Genomic DNA, 21507 nt, shown 5'->3' on the forward strand with positions numbered 1-21507 from the left:
TGTTTTAAAAATTAGATATGAAAATGAAAGTAAAATTGAATTTGATAATTTTTTCTCTTTCATCTGTTTTTTTTTAAATTATTTCACTAATGAAAAAAAAAAATATAAATATTTTAATAAATTTCTAAAAATATAAAAATTAACTCGTGAATAATAATATTTAAAAATTAAATAATGAATCTCCCTTAAATATTAATGGGTCCATTATTATAAATTAATTAAAATATTTTTTTAATAGAACACAATTTTTATTTACTTTCTTTTTTAATATCGCAAAATATTATTCACTTTTTCTTTTTTACACTTTAGTTAATTAAATAATTTAAGTCAATTAACTAATTATACTACTATTATATTACTACCCATAGATTGGAACTATTCAATCCAACCAAAAGAAATGTACAAAAACATGACGGCTAATTTTGTCATTCACTGTATGCTATTGTTCAATTTCTCAAATTTCCGTGCAATTGCCTGATGGTTGTCGCTCCCATACACTTCAATGAGCGAATGTATTGCCTTGGATATCACCTGTTTCTTTTGCCTTTCAGCCTCAGGCCTACTGGTCTCCCCTAGTGTGGTGCACAAACCCTTCAACCAATCCTCCAGAAATGAGGCTTTCTGTACGAGACACAAAAAGAATGACTCACAATTTGACCGAGTTCCATAAATGAACCATCAGAATGGCAAGCAAGCCATGCAAACATCATCAAGTCAAAGCTAAGCGTGCATTTAGTTAAAAAAATAATTTTTTATTTGTAATTTTGTTCATTTTCTTCGTTTTGCTTTCCATAGAAAATTGAAAAAATTGACATAATGCCTTCATTTCATATAATATTAAAAATTATTTTCAATTGGAAAACTTATAAAATATATTCAAATTATCAATATTTTTTTACAAAATATGGTTTTTTTTAATAATACTTCCACCTTAATTTTTATATTAATTTAGAATAATGAAAAAGAATTCACAATTGATTCAAAAAGAGTCAAGTGCGTATTTACATTTTAATCTAAATTTTTTAATTTTAATTTAATTAATCCAATTTTATATTTTGTAACCAATATGTAAATTTCTAAAATTAATAGTGTATGTGGCAAAATTGCACCAAAATATAAAGATTGTATTTTAGTGCAAAAGTTGTACTAATTAAATTAAAATTAAAAAAGTTAAATTAAAAATATAAATACACGTAAACATTGAGCTTTTTAAATCAATTACCTAATTTAAAATAAAAAAAATTATGCATACTTAAATATATAAATATAATTATTTTTGCAAAACCATATTTTTCACTTTTCCAATATAATGAATAAAATATAGAAAATAATCATTTTAGTATTTTTTTTTATTTTCTTTATAAAATTTAGAAAACATAAAATTCGTTTTCTGTTTTCGAATTAGAGTATAAAAGTTAAAATAAACAAATTTTAATTATAAAAAATAAGGAATTTTTTTTTAAAAAAAAAGAAGACACGTTTTTTTAATTAAACACGCTCTAACAGATGGATAAGTTGGGAAGCACTTCAATTAAACTCTGGATTGCTCTAACAGATGGATAAGTTGGGAAGCACTTCAATTAAACTATGGATTGTCACTCCTGTTGTGGAATTTCTTTTTCTTTAAAAACAAAAGAAAAGAAGAGGGAGGATCCTCCTGCCACTTACCCCTTTTCGTTCCATTAACTCCCATATCACGCGACAAGTTTGAAATCAAATCTAGGTGCAGAAAATAGAATTTCTAGGCAAAGAAAAATATCGGAGTTTTAAACAGTAATTGGAAGTATAAAATACTTACCTTCACAAGGAAATCTTTCAAAGGTTGGTGATCAGCAGTCGAAGCAAGGATAAGCACATGCAACATGGTCGATGTTATCTGTGACAGGGAGAAAGATATCTAAGGAAAGGTAGGTACATGGTCGACTGACGTCTAATGTAAAAGAGCCCTTGATCTAAAACACGATATAAAAGGAAATAAATCAGTACACTGCAAAGAGTATTAAAAAACACAGGATCTTGACCTGCTTATCCAGTGCAACCCTGTATTTGAAACTAGATGGCACATCTATCTGGTCTGAAGCTAGATTTTCAATTATATGTTCCAGACCTTGGACAACATCTGAGAAGGATTTACCATAGCCTGCATAGATAAACAGGATAAGTTGAAGTCAAACGAATTAATCAGCATCTTTCAGAAGATTTGATCATATTAAGACTCCATTTGTTTCACGCACAATATTTTCCCATTAAACATTCCTCACATTCTCTAACAATTAGGACACTAAAAAATTGGTCAATAGAAAAAAAAATTTTATTAAAGAAAAAGTTAAACATTTTTAAAGAAGATTTCCTCTATTGAAAAAAAAAAAAGTAATTTTCTAGACTTTTTAAAGTCCCCATTAAAACTACTAAACTTCATAGTTATTAAAGGCTCAGGGGCATCAACGCGTCAAGAGGTCCTGGAACCTAGGTGCAAGGCACAAGTGCCCACCTGAACAGCGCAAGGTGCAAATTTAAAAAAAAAAAAGAAATATGAATAATTTATCAAAATTTAAGTAATATTAGATTTTAAATTTATCTACTTTCATAATTGTAGAATTTTTGTGATATAATAAAATTTCTCCTTCTCTTTCTCCTTCACGTCTGCTGGAAATGGGGCCTATTGCGCTTAGAACACAGAGGCGCGCCTGGACAGCGCCAGGCACCTAGTACGCCTTGGGTCACCTTTGCAACATTGCACGCCTGGGGGGCTTTCAGAGGCTGCCCTTGGAGCTTGGCTCGCCTTGCGCCTTAGGCGTGCCTAACAACTATGCTAAACAACTTTCTATACATAAATTTAGTAACATCCTTTATTTTTAATATCGTAACCAAATAATAGGAGATAAGTTATTTTCTCAGAAAATATTTTCCACCACCAAACAAATGAAACCTAAATGTTCGAATAAGTAATTACAACTGTCAGTACGTCGAGAAGTTCCACCCACAGTGAACACTCATAAAAGGAATTAAGGTGGATAAACTCATCTTGTTCCTGAAAATTGCTAAAGTGATCGTAGCCACTACTCACCATTCGCTGAAGCTGGCACAGCCAATGCAGCAGCAGCTTGTATCCTGATCTTAAAGTTGGAAGAATCACGTAGAAGGACTAAAAGAATGCTAAAAACAGATGGAGCCCTGCCAAAAGATTTATTGCACATAATTGTACCTAGAAGTTAGATTAAGAACATAATTTAAGACACAAGGAGAGTGATATACAAAATGCAGACATGGTGTCTAAAAACAGCACCTTCTCATTGAGCAGTTAAATAATGCAACAACTATTCAACTAAAAATCACAGTGAGTCTCATGTCCCAGCACAGCAGAGCAGCAACACAACAATTTAAACTTTAATTCATAAATGAACTAAAATAAAAGAACAAAAACAACTGGGCATTATCCAGTGGAAATTAGTTCAGAGTAGCTACATATGAAAAATTAGCAAGGGAGACTAGCTATAACATGTTCAAGTTCCATTGACCGTGCAGATGCAAGAATTTAGAAGTAGCATAAAATGCAAATCCATCTATTATTACACCTTACCAATCCATATCTTGCAGTCTTAATGTCTCATTTAGAAATAGATTGCTCAGAGCATGACAAACATTCCATTGGACCTGTTAATTTATATCAATACTTCAGTAAAGGCCATGATGGAACTAGTTGAAATACAAATGTGGTCTGTGTATTAACCAAAGCAAAGCTAAACGGTTTTTCCTAGGAAATTGAGTGTAAGGGAAATAATACCTTAACGTTCCCAGTTATAACACAAGAAAGGAATGCTTGAACCATTCTCTCCAACAAAAGTAGATCATCAGTTGATGACGATTTTGATTTGCATCTGACAAACCTGGAAAGATTTCCAAGAGCCCTGACAGCATTGGATTTGATCTGATGGTAAAAAAAAATGGACACCAGAAAGTTAATAACAGTTTTCCAAACTTTGAAGGATAGCAAATGATGAATCCCAAAAATAAACATCATCTGAAACTCATTTAGAAATAAAGATGGTGGGGCAGGGAATCATGGTACATGGAATCACAATGAATGTTTCTGTCTTGTATAACAATAATTATCTAATTCAAAGCATCATCATAGACCCCTAGACTTTATTTTGGTATTCAATGATAAAAGGGGAAGGCCAGCAAATCATATTCAGGAAAGAAAAAGAAAAGAAGTGAAAATAAATATACCTCGTATTGTTTGGATGTCTCTTTTAAATGGAAGGAAGTTAAACTTATCCTTACAATCATAGCATTTGTTTGTTGGTTGAGGGTATATTGGTAAACAGAAAACTACACTTAGCTTATTTCTTCCCTTTTATTGGCATGGTTTCCTTCCAAAATGGAAAGGAAATAGAAACTGGGCTTCGACAGAAATTGGAAAGTTCAGCTTCATCTCAGATTACACAATACCAATGAAATTGCATCTCATTTCCCTCTATAGCAAGGAAATTGCATTAAACCTCATTTTCCCTCACTTCTCCACAAACAAACAAGCTATAAAAAGAAAATGTACTAAACAAATGGAGATAAACATTTATCTTGTTACAGGCTAAAAGGTGGATTTAGGCCCACTTCCAAAGAAAAACCCATTAAGAGTATACTACAGAAGAAGTTTCAGAAGGAAAGGACAGAAGGCAGAGGGAATGGAAGATTCCAGCATGGGACCACGGCTGCAAATGACAAATCTCTTATACCGTTAGAGTGAATCTGGCCAGGGCTGCAATTGAGATGATTAGAAATTATTCTTGTGCATAAATAAGCAGATTGTTATTAGGGGTTAGTTTTTCCTGATCTGAACATTTTTCAGCTATAGCTAGGATACTTGTAGTTGGGAGCATTCTCCTGGAATTTGCATTGTACTCGTTGATTCCTCGATACGAGTCCTCTACTTCTTTAATTCCTCTATTTTCAAAGTTCCTTGCTCTATCATTTGGTCTGACCTGCCAGATCTTGACAATGATTAAAACTAGAATTGAGGGACGAGTTGATCAAATAGAGAGGAGCTTAACAGACATGCAAGCATTGCTGGCAGCTTTGAAGTTGGATCAAGAACAGCGTATGACGTCCTTTCAATCTGAACAAGTGCCTTGCAAGAATAGAATCTTTACTCACTTCTTTGGATCATGGAAATGCAATAGACGAGGATGGAGCTACTTCCTACATTTTGCCTACTCAAATTTCTACACCTAATCTTCAACCCGTTAACCAATCCATTGTTTCAGAGCAATCTATGCTTATTGTGAAGGTGGAACTTCCTAATTTTGATGGAACCGACCCTGGGCTGCAAGAGCTAAGCAATATTTTACCCTCCATAATACTTCTGAGAATATGAAGGTACATAATACTTCCGAGAATATAAAGGTACAACTTGCTTTCATTTGCATGGGAGAAGCAACCTTATATCGGTTGTGACGACTAACAAAGTGAGATCCCAACTTGACTTGGTCCCAATTAGTGCAAAAGCTTTTGCTTCATTAAGGAGGAGATCGTCGTGCTATTCCCTATGAACACTTAGCAACTATTAGACAAGAAAATTTGATTGTTGATTATATTGACGAATTTGTGGCTCTTACTTGTCAGATTGATAGTTTAACAAATATAGGTGAGGATTTGCTCCCATGAAACACTGGATATTTCCCTCACAATGAATCTCACTTGGGTATTGAAATGGAGATACAGTTTATGAATCCTTCCTCTATTACCGTGAAACACTCTCGAGATGGAGGTAGAAGATAGGCTTCAAGGTTTCAATCAGGCCATCGTTCTACAGGTAAGTCTGAAACCCAAAACCATTAACCCTTACCAATCTACCCACATCAGATAAGTTTGGGAAATTAAGTCTTCTTCCCAGACGATTAAAACTCTTCCACCTTACCTCCTTTCGATTCTTGTCAAACCCTCATCCTAAGGGCACTAGGCATTACTCCCACCAAGAAATTTTTCTATCTCAAAGCAAAAGGGTTGTGTTACAAGGGTAAACAACCATTTCACCCTATGCATGAATGCCCAAATAAAACCTTAGTGCTCTTATTGTAGGGGACAATGAACTTGTGCCACCTGATTTAGCTAAAGACCTTCAAAATGCTACTCCTAATTCTCCGATAATGACAATAACTGATGTAGCCCATTTCTTTACTATGGAGCTACTTTTTTATTTGATGGGGGCATTTCTTCTCTCCAGAGTATGATGTTACAAGGAATTTAATCAGGATATCAAGTCAAGGTCATGATAGATAGCGGCGCAAGCCATAATTTCATGGCTGGTAAGTTGGTGGACATCTTAAAGCTTTCAGTTGAACCAACACCAGTTTTGCTATTTGACTAGGGGAAGACCATAAAGTGGAATCTTCTGGAGTTTGTAGTCAGTATAGGTGGATTTGGGCAAATTACTAGTAACATCTAATTGTTTCCTCGTTCCTTTGGGAGGAGTGGATCTCATTTTGGGCATAGCATGGCTTCAGACTCGGGGAGAAGTACAAGTTAATTGGGTCACCATGCAGACAACACTAGAATATAGAGGCAGTTCTATAACTTTGGCTGGAAATCCTTCTTATACTAGGCAAGTGCTTTTGCAACTCAATTACAAAAATTAGTTGATGTTGATTATTTTGTCCTCTTATGGTAAATTTTAGAATTAGATACTCCTTTAATATCTGAAGCTGAAATCACTAAGTTGCAACAAAAGGAATTGGATGTGTTGCTTTTACAATATCAGTTGCATCAAATTTGGGTGTTAGAGGCAAATATTCCAAAGATAGCATTTCAAACTCATTCAGGGAAATACAAGTTTGTGGTCATGCCATTTGTCCTAACCAATGCGCGGGTAACGTTCCAAGCAATAATGAATGAATTATTCAAGCCCTATCTTCATCGGTTTCCTTCGATGATATCCTCATTTAGAGCAAGAGCTGGGAGGAACATTTACACCACTTGCAAACAGTATTATAGTTGCTTCTAAGCCTTCAATTTCACATTAACGCGAAAAAGAAAGGAACTTTGTTAAAACTACCATTGAATATCTAGACCATGTGGTACCTGCGACAAGGGTAGCAATGGACCCAACCAAGGATTCCAATGTTCTGAATTAGCCACAACCTAAGTCGTTACGAGCAATCATGGAATTTTTGGGTTTGATAGGGTATTGCCAGCATTTCATCTAGAATTATAGCATTATTGCTAAGCCATTAACTTAGCTGTTAAAGAAGTAACACCAAGGAAAACTTCAATGGGCAGATGATGCACAAGCTGCTTTTGATTCGCTCCAATAGGCACTGACCTCTTCACCTGTTTTAGCTACCCAAGATTTCTCTAAACAGTATGTCTTGAATGCAATGCTTCCGGCTCAAGAGTGTTGTACTTATGCAAGATCGAAGGCCCATTGCCTATTACACTAAAGCTTTATCCCCTCAATCTCAATCACAATCCATCTATGAACAAGAAATGATGGTTCTGGTTCTCACTGTGCAACATTAGAAACCATACTTGCTAGGGAGAAAATTTATTGTCTCCACCAATCCAAATAACTTATATGCTATTTACTGGAGCAATACATTTCTACCCTAGCCAACACAAATGGGGAGCTAAATTGTTAGGCTATGATTTTTCAATTAATTATAAAGTTGGTTCCTTAGTCCTAGCACACCAGAAATTAAGAAATCCCTGCCCTCTATTACTCCACTTATTCGCATTTGCTATTGCAAAGGTGAAAACAATCTCACCAACATCATGAAACAATAAACACAGAATTTAACATGACCATTAATAATTCTATCATGTTTGAATGCAGGAGTAAAAAGAATCACTAATAGAAATGACCTTGTTCTAATTAATTGATTTACCTTGTCACCATCCTTTGTCAGACGCAAAGCACAATCAGCTAAGAATTCCATTAACTGCGAGTTTGCATTTGAATCTATAATAGAAGGAGAAAACAGTTGCTTCAAAATCAAAATCAATGATCCTTTTAGATTAAACTTAGCATATCATAAATTTAGACCACCTGACGACTTGTCCAAAGGAAAATCATCAATACAGTGACGCAGAGAATCACAAATATTTGCAAAAGCCCACGAGGCTGTTATTCGCACCTAAAATTAGAAGTATTCAGCATTTCAGTTTAGACCCTTTACCCCCAAAGAGTCAGATTTGAAAGATGAAATAATAAGGCAAAGGCATTATAAGATACCGAAACCAAGGGATCACGAGTGTTGATCTCAACAGCGTGGACAAACTTCGCAAGAATCTCCGCACTAGATGATTTAGGTTCACAAAATTTCCAAGTGAAGTCTTAGAAATGACCAAGTTGCATAAGATAACCAGGATATATGTAGATCATTTAACAAAATTCCAGAATCACCTGCGAGATATTTGTGGAAAGCAAGAGATGACTCCTATAGCTCGACAGGCAGCTGACCTAACTGAAGGAACCTCATCATCTACAGCAGCATTGACCTACAAAGATTTTGGAGGTATAATTCATACACTTGAATAAAAATTTAGGAGAGAGAGAAAGAGATTTTTTCCCATCCACACCTTTCAGAAAGCAAACATGGTTGCAAGTAAAAGTTGCACAAATACTTACCAAAGAAGAAACAACAAATTCCTGTTTCTCCTTTGAGAGAAAGATGAATGCAGAAGAAGTAATGCCCGCAAAACAAGTCAGTGATGCAGTTCTCACCTTCCACAAGCAAAACAGATGATATGAATATAAATAAATTAATAGTTCTGCCATATATGAGTGGAAAAGAGAAATATCTATCTTAATGTCAAGTAAATTTGCCCGCTTAATATTTTTATCATGATACAATATAACTCCATGTTCGATCTCATCAAAATCACATTAATCAAATTTGATTTTTTTTCCAAGAGCCGGAATGCTCTTCTTTTCATCTGAATGCCAGAGATGCCGCTTCCACAGTATGCCCCCCAAAAAATGTGGAAAATAACCTTAACGTTCTAATCGCTAAGGCCCAAATGGGTTCATAACTAGATGAGTATATTTAGCGTACAGCAATGGGATGCAGAAAAGAATAAAATACACTGCATAGCTAATGTACCTCATATTGCCCATGACTTTTGACACACAAATTTTAAGCATATAAGATGACAATAAATATTTCTATACAACCAAACGTATCTGGAACTCAATTGTTCAAAGGCAACAAAATAAACACAACCAACCATGGCAGAAGAATGGCCCAGTATCAGAGGTATGTGATTCTCTAAAGTTATAGACCATTGCTCGCTTCCTGACTCGAATGCCTTTGGTTCTTCATTAGTATCTTCTGCACTCTCCAGTCCATATGATGGTGCTGATGATACTTTCTTTGTCCTTGCGCAATCAGATATAAATGAGGTATCCAATAATTTATCATCTAAAACATCTTCAGTTCCTTTAAACCCAGATATTGCACGAAGACACTCATCCAAAACCTGCAATAGGGAAAAAAAAGTAAATATCTTCTAGACAATGGTTGCATGTTCATCTACCTGAGTCCTGTGGGTAAGTGCAGTATACAATCATGACCACTCATGCATTAGCCACCACCAATTTCTAAATATATTGATTCTGATCCTCAGTGTGCAGAATAGGTTAGAAGTTGGGAAATGCAAACCGTATGTTACCTTGATAGCAGCTGTTATGACTTTTTCCTCAGTGAACCCAATATTTTCTCCCATATGTCCCTTCCATGCCCTAGCAGGAACTTCTGGAGCAGCAACTCTCAAAACTTTGGGGAGTAAGGTGGAAATTTGTTCCCAGCATGCAAATGCTACGCTTGGGTAGTTGTGTATAACAACTCTAAGGGCCTGCGACACATAATTAGTGATGTAATGGAATAACTGTACAACAGCAGACTTGTCAGGATATATTTTTTGGGATTACTACCATATATATTCAATATTAGCTTGATATGAGAAGATACTTAATATCACTACTAATTTATGATATTCTGCAATAAGGTTTTAATTTATATATTGAATTTTCCCTTTTTCCCATTCTTTTCCTACTAGTCTATTTTTGTTCTAAGTTCTCTTCTTGGTTATTCACAATCTTAATTTTATTTTATACCAGGAATAATTATTAAACTACAACATAAAACTAAACTGAGTTAAATATTTGGCGAAGCATGAGCATAGCCAAGATTAACGAAATCAAAATCACTCAGAAATGATTTCAACTCCTTTCTGTAAATGCTGCAGTTTATCATGAACTTGATTTTCAGCTTCAGTGACAGGTTACAAACAATTCCTCTTCCAGTTTCAACGCCTGAAGAGCCTTTGATAACAAAACAATTTGATCAAGCACATTAAGGTTGCTAGTTCCAAAATGGTTGAAAACAAACTATACATGTAAGCGCACACTATGAGGGAAACCACAAGCTTGTGCGGAATGCTACTACTCTACTACTAAAAATATCCAGTGACAAGTATCAAAATTTCAAAAAACATCCATCTTTACCACAATATTACCTGGAGAGCTTCAAAGCACATTGATGAGTTTGTTAGGAGCTCAGAATATCGATATAGTGTAGAAAGAACACCTGAACTTTTTTTGGACTCAACACCACCTCCCCCAACACCACCTGGAAAAAGGCTTCAAAAGATATCAAAGTCAAATCAGATAAACGCTCAAGAGCAAGAATACAAATGACAAATAAGATGAAAATTTCCAATATAATGAGTGAAAAGGAACAAGCTGCAATTCCCTTGCGTTTTATTCACAAAAACAAGTAAACATGTTAGGACAGAAACCCTTTGGCTTTTGCTGGGAAAGAAGAGGAAGAACAGAAAAAAAGTAAAGAAAGGAAGAGACAGAGAAATAGATTGAGAAAGATTAGAGAAGAAGAGGGATTTTATTAATAGAATTTAGAATGACCGAAAGGAGTCTTGTAGCCCAATTTATACAGCTATTTCTCATTCATTTCTATAGTTTCAACTGCACTCCCTTTCTGATAACTGCTCACTAACAAACTCTCCAGCTATAACAGCTTCTCCCTCCATTTCCCTAGTTAACTTTTCCCGTATGTGTAGAAATACCTCCCCCATTAGCACATTCTTGTCCCTGAGAATGTTTAAATTCTGGAAATTGAGCCTGAATGGAGGTTATATCTAATGTGGAGTATGTTAGTGGTAAATCCATAGGGAATGAAAAGGGCTTCAAAGGGCAGAATTTTTCAGCGAAACAGAAACTGTCACAGGGGTCTGAGTTCAAACACATGCAGCAACAACGAAAACACTTAAACAACCTCCTAAGCAGCCAAGAAATCCCACTTGGTTCAGCCAACGATCACAATTTGAAATGAGGTTCCACTGGCACAAACTCTAACCATGAAAACACAACAGAAATTTACAACTATATGTAGGGACTCCTCATACAGATCATCCCAACATTTACAAGTGTACACATTAAATAGAAACAAGACAGCAATTACAAGTGGGAATTACAAAGCAGTTATGACTAACATCGCCACCCATGTAGGAGAAAACTGCCCACAACTGCCTAAGTCAAAACTGTCTGCTTGCTAGCACAACTGCCACACACCTGTAGGCAACTCCCTAGCCTCAAGTAACTTCCAGCAACTGCCTCATCATGGGCCTGCAGCCAATTCCAGCAACTCTGCACACATGTGGGAGTGGACTGACAACCAAGCCCATCCTATGCAAGCAACCGCCTTAGCAGCCCAAGGCCTCCGGCAAGCTTGCACCAAGCAAGCAATTCCTCATTGTCCAACTATTAACCAATGTAGAGAATCCCTATAATTATACTTTATTAAAGGGATTTTATTTTCTACCTTTATTGTAAATATTCCTAATTAGTTGTGTTGTAAATATTCTTAATTAGGTGTGTCGTAAATATTTTTAATTAGATTGATTCTTTATGTATAAATAGCCAAACCTTGTAAAAATCAACTCTATTGGAATAATCACAGAAAATTCCTCCCAAAATTCTTCATAGTATAGAGCCCTACACCTGTTTTTAGGGTTTCAATTTGAAAATTTTCAATTTTAGGGTTTCAAGAACCTTAACCCTTGGAATTGATACTACTATACCTAGGAGCCTCCTTTCTTCTCACTGCCGATACCAACAATGTCGCCACACCATCGCTGGCCAGTCCTCACATTCCGGTAGCCGTCCTCCGAGTGCATGGCCCTCACGCGCCACCTGTGTAGGCGCGTTCCCTTCTATCCCGATGGATTTGACTTGCCCAAACGCCGACGACCGCCTCCACTTATTTCCGACCACTTCTCGCTACTTCTTGGTTGTCTTGGTGTTGGGTTAGGTCTTCTCGATGTTTGCAACTTCTATTGAGTTATTTTACATCTCCTCTTCTGCCTAGATTTGTTGTTTCCTAGCTTGAACATACTAGACACGAAAGCGACTAGTGAGGGTAATATAAGTGCTTCTTATAAGGCTTTGTCTCTTGGTAATGCTTCATAGATTATTGATTCCGGTGCAAATAGATATATGATGGGCTATTCTAAAGGCTTCCTTAATTACCTTCTATGTCTAAAGAAGGATATTGTCAAAATAGCTGATGGCTCTTTCACTCTTATCTCTGGAACCTGTTAATTGTATTCCAAATATTAAGCTATTCTCTGTTCTTTATATTCCTCATTTTCCTGTTAGTCTTTTATCAACTAGTGCTCTTACCAAGGCTTTTAACATAAAATTGAGTTTTTTCTTTTCCTGGTTATTGTGTTATTCAGAATCTTCAAAATTTTAAGAGGATTGACAAGATGGTTGTATATATTGGAAGGTAAACCCGAGTTCTAGTTCATCTCAAGCCTTTTTTTTGGAGATAATACAAATATCAACTAGGAAATCATACAGTGACAAACGATTAGGACAACCATCCTTTTATGCTTTAGAAAAACTATATCCTGACTTATTTTCCAAGACTCAAGTTGGATCACAAGGCCCTTAAATGTGTGTTTATTGAGTATTCTTCGACACAGAAGGGATACAGGTGCTATCACCCTCCATCTAGAAAATACATTGTCAATATGGATGTCACCTTCAACTAAACCCTACTTCAGTACCACCCACTCACCTCTTCAAATGGAGAATAATGAGCAAAAAGAGGAGATCCTGAATTCTGCGATTCTGAATGATATATAGAGGGTTCGAGTTCTAGTAGACAGGGGGGAGATGTCCATTCAAGGGGAGAGGATTGGATGTTTGGACAAGCCAAATTTGAGGAGGTATTCGAGGAGAGACAATGCAGAAGAAGCCATTATGCAATCTACTTAGAGTCAAGAATCTTCTTCTAGTGAGTTACCCATAACTCTTGAATGCTCCAATAATTTATATAAACTTATTACACAAAGAAAAGGGGACAGATCTTGTACTAAACACCCTATTTCTAACTTTATTTCTTATGAATTCTTATCTCCCTCCTATAGAGCCTTTGCCTTGTTTGTCTATTTCCTCAGTGTCTATTCCTCAATATTGGAAGAAAGCTCTTGTAGATGAGAAGATATAAGGAAAGATGTGCAGGTTAAAAAAGGCTTTATATGGGCTAAAACAACCTCCCAAAGCTTAGTTTGACAGGTTTAGCAGAGCCATAATGTCCTTTGGTTATCAACAGAGCAATGCTAATCACACTCAATTTATTAAACATCACAAGAATAAGATCACCCTTTTTATTGTGTATGTTATGTTGATATAGTGGTGACAGGTGATCACAAAGAGAAAATGACTCAACTAAAAAGGTTATTGGCTCAAGAATTTGAAATCAAAGATCTAGAAAAGCTGCAATATTTCCTAGGTATTGAGAAAGCTAGATCAGAAAAAGAAATCTTCATCTTCCAAAAAAAGTACATTTTGGATCATTTGGAAGAAACTAGTATGTTAGATTATAAACCAACAGAATCTCCTGTTGAAAGTAATCACAAGATGCAAGCAGGAACCTGATGAGTACGTGGATAGTGGAAGATAGTAGAGATTGGTAGAAAGGTTGATTTATCTCACACACTCAATTGGATATAGCCTATGTTGTTAGCTTAGTCAGTCAATTCATGCATATATAATACTGGCGAGACTCATATGCAGGCTATACTTTGAGATGCTTAAAGTCTGCGACAGGGAAAGGGCTTCTTTACTCCAAATATAGTCACATTCGAGTTGAAGCTTTTATAGATGCAAATTGGGCAGAATCTCTCAATGACAAGAGAAGAGATCTACCTCTGGCTACTACACAGTTGTAGAAGGGAACCTTGTCACCTGGAAGAGCAATGGCCGAAAGTGTGTAAACTTTATGGTTGCAGAAGTTATTGAAGGAGCTGAGGTTGCCCGAGAGAGACAAGATAGTTTTGTATTGTGACAACAAAGTTGCCATCAGTATAGCATAAAATCCAGTCCAACATGACCAAACGAAGCATATTAAGGTTGATCGGCACTTCATTAAAGAAAAATTAACAGACGGTGTCTTGAGCTTAGTTCATACAACTTGTGAATGTGTTTACTAAAAGGCTCAACAATAAGGTCTACCATAATCTGATTTGCAAGTTGAGCATGTGTGACATCTATACACCAACTTGAAGGGGAGTGTTGACTTATTTGCTAATTCTAGGAATATAATTTGATTTGATTAGGATCCTTAATTATCTCTGTAATTACTCTTTGATTATTTGCTTCCTATTTAGTTATAATTCTTTGTGTATAAATAGTCATATAAATCAAGATCAAGAGTGAAATACAACAATACTCCAAAATTCTTCACCTTGTCTTGTTTCTATTTAACGTGTATACATATAAATGTTGCAATGATCTACATGAGTCCCTTTGTATAGTTAGTCTTCCTTTCATGAATAAAGGTTGGGAGTTATTGCTATAAATTTTTGTTGTGTTTTCATCATTAAGAGTTTATGCCAATAGAACCCCATTTTGAAATTATGATTTTTGGCTGAACCAAGTGGGATTTCTTGGTTGCCTGACAGGTTGTTCAAGTGTTTTCATTGTTGGTGCGTGGGATTGAACTTACACCTTATGACAATTTGGTAAGGGCTAGAAATACGCCAAGGGGCATGCCAAAGATTCTGCCTAATTTTTTATGGTCGCAGCATCATTGTTGTTGATTGTTGACCAATGGCCAAAAGGAGGTGGACTACACCACCTATCCCAAACGTTTTACCGGTCCTACGCTGTCAAAGTCATTTGGGCACAAACACACGCCAACACATGAAGCTTTTTACGGCGCCTAAGGCAGGTGACTCTCTTCGACTTGTGTCACCTTTTGATTTTCTTTCCTTCTACTATCAAAGACCCCTTTGTGGCTTTAGATAACTACTACAGTAAAATTCCTGGAGCTTGCTTCTTCTATAAGGGTTGAGTATTAGTAAATTAGTAGTTTGGAGATATCTCAATTGATCAATAACCTCAAGGTATTGTGAAGTTATCTTAAGACAGACTTGGTTGTAATGGGTAAAATTGTGACTTCAACTAGAGCCAAATAAGATCAGTTTTTGTAGTACAAGGCTATAAAATAGTGGCCAACCTCATCCATTGTCTCCTTCCACAATTTGTTAATCTCTTTTCCTGTCTTTCTCATTCTTCTATTTCTCAATCTTCATGGATTCGTAACTATGGTGCTTTTAACCACATCTCTACTACTAAAACTATTCTTTCTACCTTTTCTCTTCTCCAATCATCTCTACTGTCACTTTGGCCAATGAGTCTAAAACTATGGTTAATGGAATATAGGAGGCACATCCTCTTCCCTCTATACCTTTAATCTCAATCTTGTTTGCTCTTGGATGTCTCTACAATTTAGTTTCCATTAGTAAATTAACCAAACTAAATTGTTTCGTTGCCTTCTTTGTTGATTTATGTTATTGTCCAGGATTGGAATACAAGGAAGGTTATTGGCACAGGATATGAGTCGCAAGAACTATATCATCTCTCTAACCCAAATTATCCCGTTGCTTTTACTTCTGCTGCTTCTGCCAACCTCCTTCATAGTCATTTCGATCATCCAAATCATATCAAACTTCATAAATAATAGTTCCCACTGTCTCTAATTTATCTTCTCAAAATGTGTATCTTGGCATCTTGGTAAACATACTTGCCCTTCATTTCCTAAAAGAATAAATAATAAAGCAACTTCTGCTTTTGAAATTGATCATTCAGACATTTGAGGCCCAAGTCGTGTCAGTTCAGTTTTAGGCTTTCATACTTTGTGACTCATTAATGATTATTCTTGGTGCACTTGATTGTTCTTAATGAAAAATAGATCTGATTTATTCTCTATCTTCCAAAATTTTTGTTTTTGAAATACAAAATCAATTTGATGTGTCAATTAAAATGTTACGTAGTGATAATGCAAGTGAATATTTGTCTCACCCTTTCAATCAGTTTATGTTGTTCGGAACTTGAAAGGTATACTATAACCAAACCTAACCTATTGATATCTCTTCCAATAGCATTTCTTTTACATGTGGAGATGGAGGTGAAGTTGATAAAGCTGCCGTCAAGCAATTAATAGTAGTAGCCTGCAAAATAGGTTAAAATATGATATAGGCATCACAACTAAGAGTTGCATAAAATCCTATCACCACTCCTAGCCCTTAAACAAAGGGAAAAAAGAAACACATTAATTTCCTCATATTGCAATAAAACAAAACTAACCAGCAAACTAGTTTGATCACTTTTGAAAGGGAACCCATTTTCAGTCCTCGATAACAAAGAAGTGATTATTGTAGGCAACAATTCTCCAGGCATTCTTGAATATCTGTTGGATTATCCAAATCACCCAAAAAAATAAGTAATACAAGGATATACATTGTTTTTCCAGAAAGAAGAATGCAAACGACGCATGATGTAGAAAAACTAAGCTAAATTAGAATAGATCACATATTCTTGTTCACCATATATGAGCATAGTATAAACCACAAAAACGATAACTAAGCCTTAATCTCAAACTAGTTGAGGTAGTCTATATGGATCCTTTTTCGCCATTCAACTCTAGAGCAAGGGATGAAACAGAAGAAAAAAGATCATCAAAAAGCAAATCTAGCTTAACTAGAGACAACCGACACAAGGCAGATCTCAATATTGGGCTAACTTACATTGGCTACAACAATTGACATGGCGTGGTGCTTTAACAAAGTGTTAACTAAAATACAATTACTTTGGCAAGACCTTCAGCAACCAATTTATGGTTTAGACACAAACAGAGCATAATAAAGCTAACATCAACACAAGCAAAAATGCGGGCACATAGCAATTGATGTATCAGATAGAAAAAGTCCAAAAAAAACAAACACTAGTAGTTTTGAGAAGAAAATTCATACGGTGTAGATGATATCAGGAGCATGAGAATCTTGAATAAAGATCCCAGCATTCTATTGTGAGTTTCATGCTGGATCAAGTACAGGACACCTACAGCAAAAGTCAAAGGAGGCATATATAATACATTAGCGCATAAGCACCAAGTACTAAACAATAAACAAAAGAAACATTATAGGTGCAGCACAATTTACATCAAGATAACCAAAATGTATGGCAGAATTGCTTCCAAGTACCAGTATGAAGTTGCATCAGCATTAGCCCAAGCGAACTTGAAAGTGCCATGAAAGATCCACATCTAGTAGATTCCTTGTATTCTGCAACTTGAAGAAAAACAGATGAAGGCCCGTCCAACATAACTGCCAGAGTTGAGGCAGATGCAATCCGTGCCTAGACATATAAAGCCAAGAAAAGGTTAGAAGCATCAATGGAATAAAAACAGAATATAGGCAGATATATTAAAACTGAAAAGGTGCAAGAAAAGAATAATCACTGAAGAACTTCCCAAAGGGAAGGTACATGATCGATCTAGCCATCGACAAATAGTTTGGTAGGGGAAGAAAGAGATTTCATGGAAGAAAATATTTTTGAATAGGAGTTGTTTCCTTCCATGTGTATGTGGTCAAAGAGAGGGAATGGAACAAATCAAAATTTTCCTAGTCTGAATTGAAGGACAGCAATATGCAGACACCAAAGCACCCTCACAATATAAGTCTAGTTTAAAAAGGAAAGACAAATATAACCAGTTGCTTCTCTTCTCTACCAATTCCATCCAACATGAGCAGATATAATCTTATGGGCCCCAGAGGAATGGAAGCCTTAGATTTTCTTTTACCTCTTCCCCATTTGCAATCAAACCAAACTGGGACAAGGACCTCTTTTTAGACATTCACTTCAGACAAACAAATTTTAAATGTCTGAAAGAGAAATTGACAGAAAAACTAGTATGGCATTACCTTTAAATAAGGGTCAAATAGCAAGCACGTCATTAGAGTAGCTTCAAACTTTCTGCAAGTGGAGTAAGAAAAGACGAAGAATTGAAGTAGTTCACACAGAAAGAAACAAAAAAAGAGCATCAATGAAAAAAAATTGATTTAGTGAAAAAAAAGGAGACAACACCTTGGTTGCAGTACATCATTAGTTGGTAACAGTACTGTCCACTGGGTAGTCAATGATTTGCTATCAGCTTGACAAAGATCCTTGCCATGGAATGAAAAGGTAAAATGGTGTCAGAGTTGGAAGTGATACTTGCAAATTCTCCCAATGGAATTTTCCACCAACTATTTAAACTTCAAGAGGGTGTGTTATCTTTCTAAATTAGTTGGGAAACTATAATAGACATAGGCAAACAACCCAACAAGATGACATCCTAGTTTAACTATATAAAGATGTATATTTAAAATACATCTTAAAGTTTACCAAATAAAAGTAGCAGTGATTGAACGACGTTGGAAATGCAGCCAAGATTAAAATGTCAGTTATTTCATTAACAGAAAGATATACAAACTTCCAATTGTAGAAGATTGCTTGAAAAAGCTCACCTGTATGCAAACAATGGCAGCAACTCTAACCTTAGAGTTTTGAATACTTTCAGTGTCCTTCACTGATCCATCATTGTCACTGCAATCTGAATCTGATGACACAAACTCAGTAGCAGAAGATTCATGATCATATATGCATACAGAATCCTGAATTCTTGGCTGCTTCATGCTTATGTTTTCCTTTTTGCGCAAGTGTGGAGGCCTGTATGGAGCATGATCTTTCCTCACAGATTCTTCTAAAGTCAACTTAAGGCGCATTTTACTAAATTCTTTTTCTTCGTGACTATTGGCTAGGAAAGAAAATTCTGTTCTACTGGTAAGGCCATAAACAAAGAACATCCGAAGCGTTGCCACAAAACTAGACACCTATAAATATGAAGAATAAATTAATGTGCAGATATATGTAAATCAATATACGTGTAAAGACCAAAGGCCACAGACATTTTCACATGGGCCCACCTAGCTCCACCTCAAAAGCTAGCTTACAAGGGGAGTGTCCATTTAAAATGTACATCCTTGTGCAAAAAACCATTTTACATGGCTCACCGACCTGTAGAAGGATGGCTCTAATACCAAATGATATGGACCCACCAAACTCCATCTCAAACGCTAGCTAACTTGCAAGGGGAGGTTTGGGAACCCATTCATATAACATCTAAAACCACCTTCTAGAACCGATGTGGGATGCATCAATTAATATGGACATGCCTAACTCCCAAGACCACTCTCTAGAACCAATGTGGACTCATCACCAATAGATATCAATAACTTGATCTTACATTCAAAAAGGGTGAATGGATTAACATACATGGTCAAGAAGAGAATCTTTAGGATCCATAAGAACCATGTGCAGACTATTAAGAAGAGATGCATAAAACCTGCAAGATAGAAGGATCGCCACTGATGAGGGTTAAAAGGTACACCAAACAAATATGTATTTTTTGTTAGTGGTGTGCACGTGCTTGCATATTAATTTGGGGTTAAGGTGATAGTTCCCATACCTAGACATAACAAAGTCTTCAACGAGCGAACTTTTAGATGCCAAAGAATCCATTACTTTCCTATGCACCTAATTAAAAAACTTGCTCGACTTATTTCAGAGGAATCATCACGTAAGGAAGGAGATAACATAATAAATTATTACCTTTATTGTAGATTGCCATATGTCGGCAGGAAAAGAAGATCCAACTCTTACAAATGCTCCACCAAGCATAGTAAACACCACAGTCTGAACCTCCCATAAACTACTGTACTTAGATAACCTCTTTCCAGTTGCTGCAGATGACCTTTGCTTGCCACTTATATTACATGAGTTAATCAACTGTGCGTGAGAGTGCTCGACAATGCAAAGGAGGAATTTTACAAGTTGAATATTATCCGATAGAGAAAATCTTTGGTGATGCACATTGACAAGATGCCTAAAGAAAGATATTAAAAATAGAGAGAGAGCGGGGTTCAGAAATGAGCTCACTACAATACTGATATTAAAAGTAAGAAGTGTGTCAGGAGCCAAAATCTAGTGTGTGCAAGATAAACGAACAAAGGCAGGAAAAAGGCAGCATTAAACAGGAAAAAGAAAAACTGTTTACAGACGCTACTAAAAACAATGTTGATTGTAATGTATGCCCAACTGCACAAATGACGGTGCTGAGTTAAGTTGCTGCACAAGGCAAAATGGAAAAGAGAGAAAATTTAACCTTATGGTTTCTATGCATTCCATGGCGGATTTAACGATAGCAGCATTAGAACTAAAAAGTGGTGCAACTGCCGTTTTGCGGATGAAGAATTGCAGTATCGTTGAAGAGGAATTGAGAATGAGAGTCCAAGACGAAGAATTTATTTGAAGAGAAACACGTTGACAATGGCATATCTCATGCATCTGGTAGGATAGAGAAAACGAAATAAATTTGGTGAAAATGAATGTCAGCAATTAAAATTTCCTTTTTTTTCTTTTTGGTGGGGGTGTTATTTTGGCAAAGGCAGTACCAAGTGAGAAATGTGAGAAAAAATGGAGTCCGAATCTTGTCCACCATATTCAAACGAATTAGCAGCCAATTCCAGCAGAAACGACAAATCGGACGTTACCTAAAAACAACCTGTATTAGCATAGAAAGAAAAGAAAACAATTGTACAGTAGAAGAAAGATCAATTGGAAAGGGGGAGTAAAGTATTAGTTGCTACTTAGTACCTCGTGAGGAGGAAGGTCAGGAGCGGCAGATATAAGAGAGTTGGAATGGGAAAAGATGAGATTATGAAGAAGTTCTCCGATTGATTTAGACTCCGATTTTGGACTTCTGGTTAGGGTTTCATCCCGCAGCGTCAGAAATGCCGTCCTCCATGTCCTTATCATTAAGGACGACGACTTCGACGACGCGGCCATTCTACCATTCGACAGTAAGAAGACGAAGCGGCGGAGGAGAGCAAAGAAGCAACCAGGAGCAGCGGACGTAGCAACGACGTTGACAGCGTGAAGAGCAGAGGAACGATCGGCGGGAGGCTGTACCAGAGGGAGAGGTGCAGAAGCCGAAGGTGGGGGGAGGGGGGGGGGGAATCTAGGGGATCGGCGGGTGCTGTCACTTAGCCAAGACGTGAAAGACTACATTACCCTCAGACATTTCCCTGCGTTTGGATGTTTTT

The 21507-nt window shown here is 36.3% G+C and overlaps 1 protein-coding gene across 3 annotated transcripts; it reads right to left on the minus strand.

Moving 5' to 3' along the window:
* Positions 1-331: 331 nt before the first annotated feature.
* On the minus strand, positions 332-21431 carry LOC110605168 (HEAT repeat-containing protein 6). Of its 3 annotated transcripts, XM_021743524.2 has the most exons (27): positions 21059-21431; positions 20857-20955; positions 20568-20749; positions 20015-20288; positions 19872-19939; positions 19679-19748; positions 18871-19236; positions 18449-18528; positions 18286-18337; positions 17566-17719; positions 17335-17422; positions 16670-16772; positions 16443-16533; positions 10513-10625; positions 9667-9849; positions 9223-9474; positions 8624-8719; positions 8399-8493; positions 8228-8291; positions 8042-8129; positions 7881-7954; positions 3785-3928; positions 3581-3654; positions 3068-3174; positions 2022-2140; positions 1799-1876; positions 332-621 (listed from the first exon to the last, which is right to left on the minus strand). In XM_021743524.2, exons 1-27 carry the CDS (start codon positions 21248-21250, stop codon positions 430-432), a joined length of 3498 nt encoding a protein of 1165 aa, XP_021599216.1. In that variant the 5' UTR covers positions 21251-21431; the 3' UTR covers positions 332-429. The 3 variants fall into 3 exon arrangements, 2 of the variants coding, with proteins under 2 accessions (XP_021599216.1, XP_021599217.1); XM_021743525.2 differs by lacking the exons at positions 19679-19748; positions 19872-19939; XR_006349164.1 differs by lacking the exons at positions 332-621; positions 3068-3174 and having other exon boundaries at positions 1846-1876.
* Positions 21432-21507: the final 76 nt, after the last annotated feature.

The sequence above is a fragment of the Manihot esculenta genome, chromosome 17 (genome assembly GCF_001659605.2).
Source record: "Manihot esculenta cultivar AM560-2 chromosome 17, M.esculenta_v8, whole genome shotgun sequence".
Taxonomy (NCBI): domain Eukaryota; kingdom Viridiplantae; phylum Streptophyta; class Magnoliopsida; order Malpighiales; family Euphorbiaceae; genus Manihot; species Manihot esculenta.

Excerpts from the sequence above, each read along its gene's own strand:
- LOC110605168 (XM_021743524.2), bottom strand. The coding sequence starts at position 21,250 with ATGGCCGCGTCGTCGAAGTCGTCGTCCTTAATGATAAGGACATGGAGG. Across the intron at positions 19,237-19,678 it reads AAGATTCTCTTCTTGACCAT|GTGTCTAGTTTTGTGGCAAC; the intron begins GTATGTTAATCC and ends TCATATTTATAG. Across the intron at positions 18,529-18,870 it reads CTGCCATTGTTTGCATACAG|GATCTTTGTCAAGCTGATAG; the intron begins GTGAGCTTTTTC and ends TTCCATGGCAAG.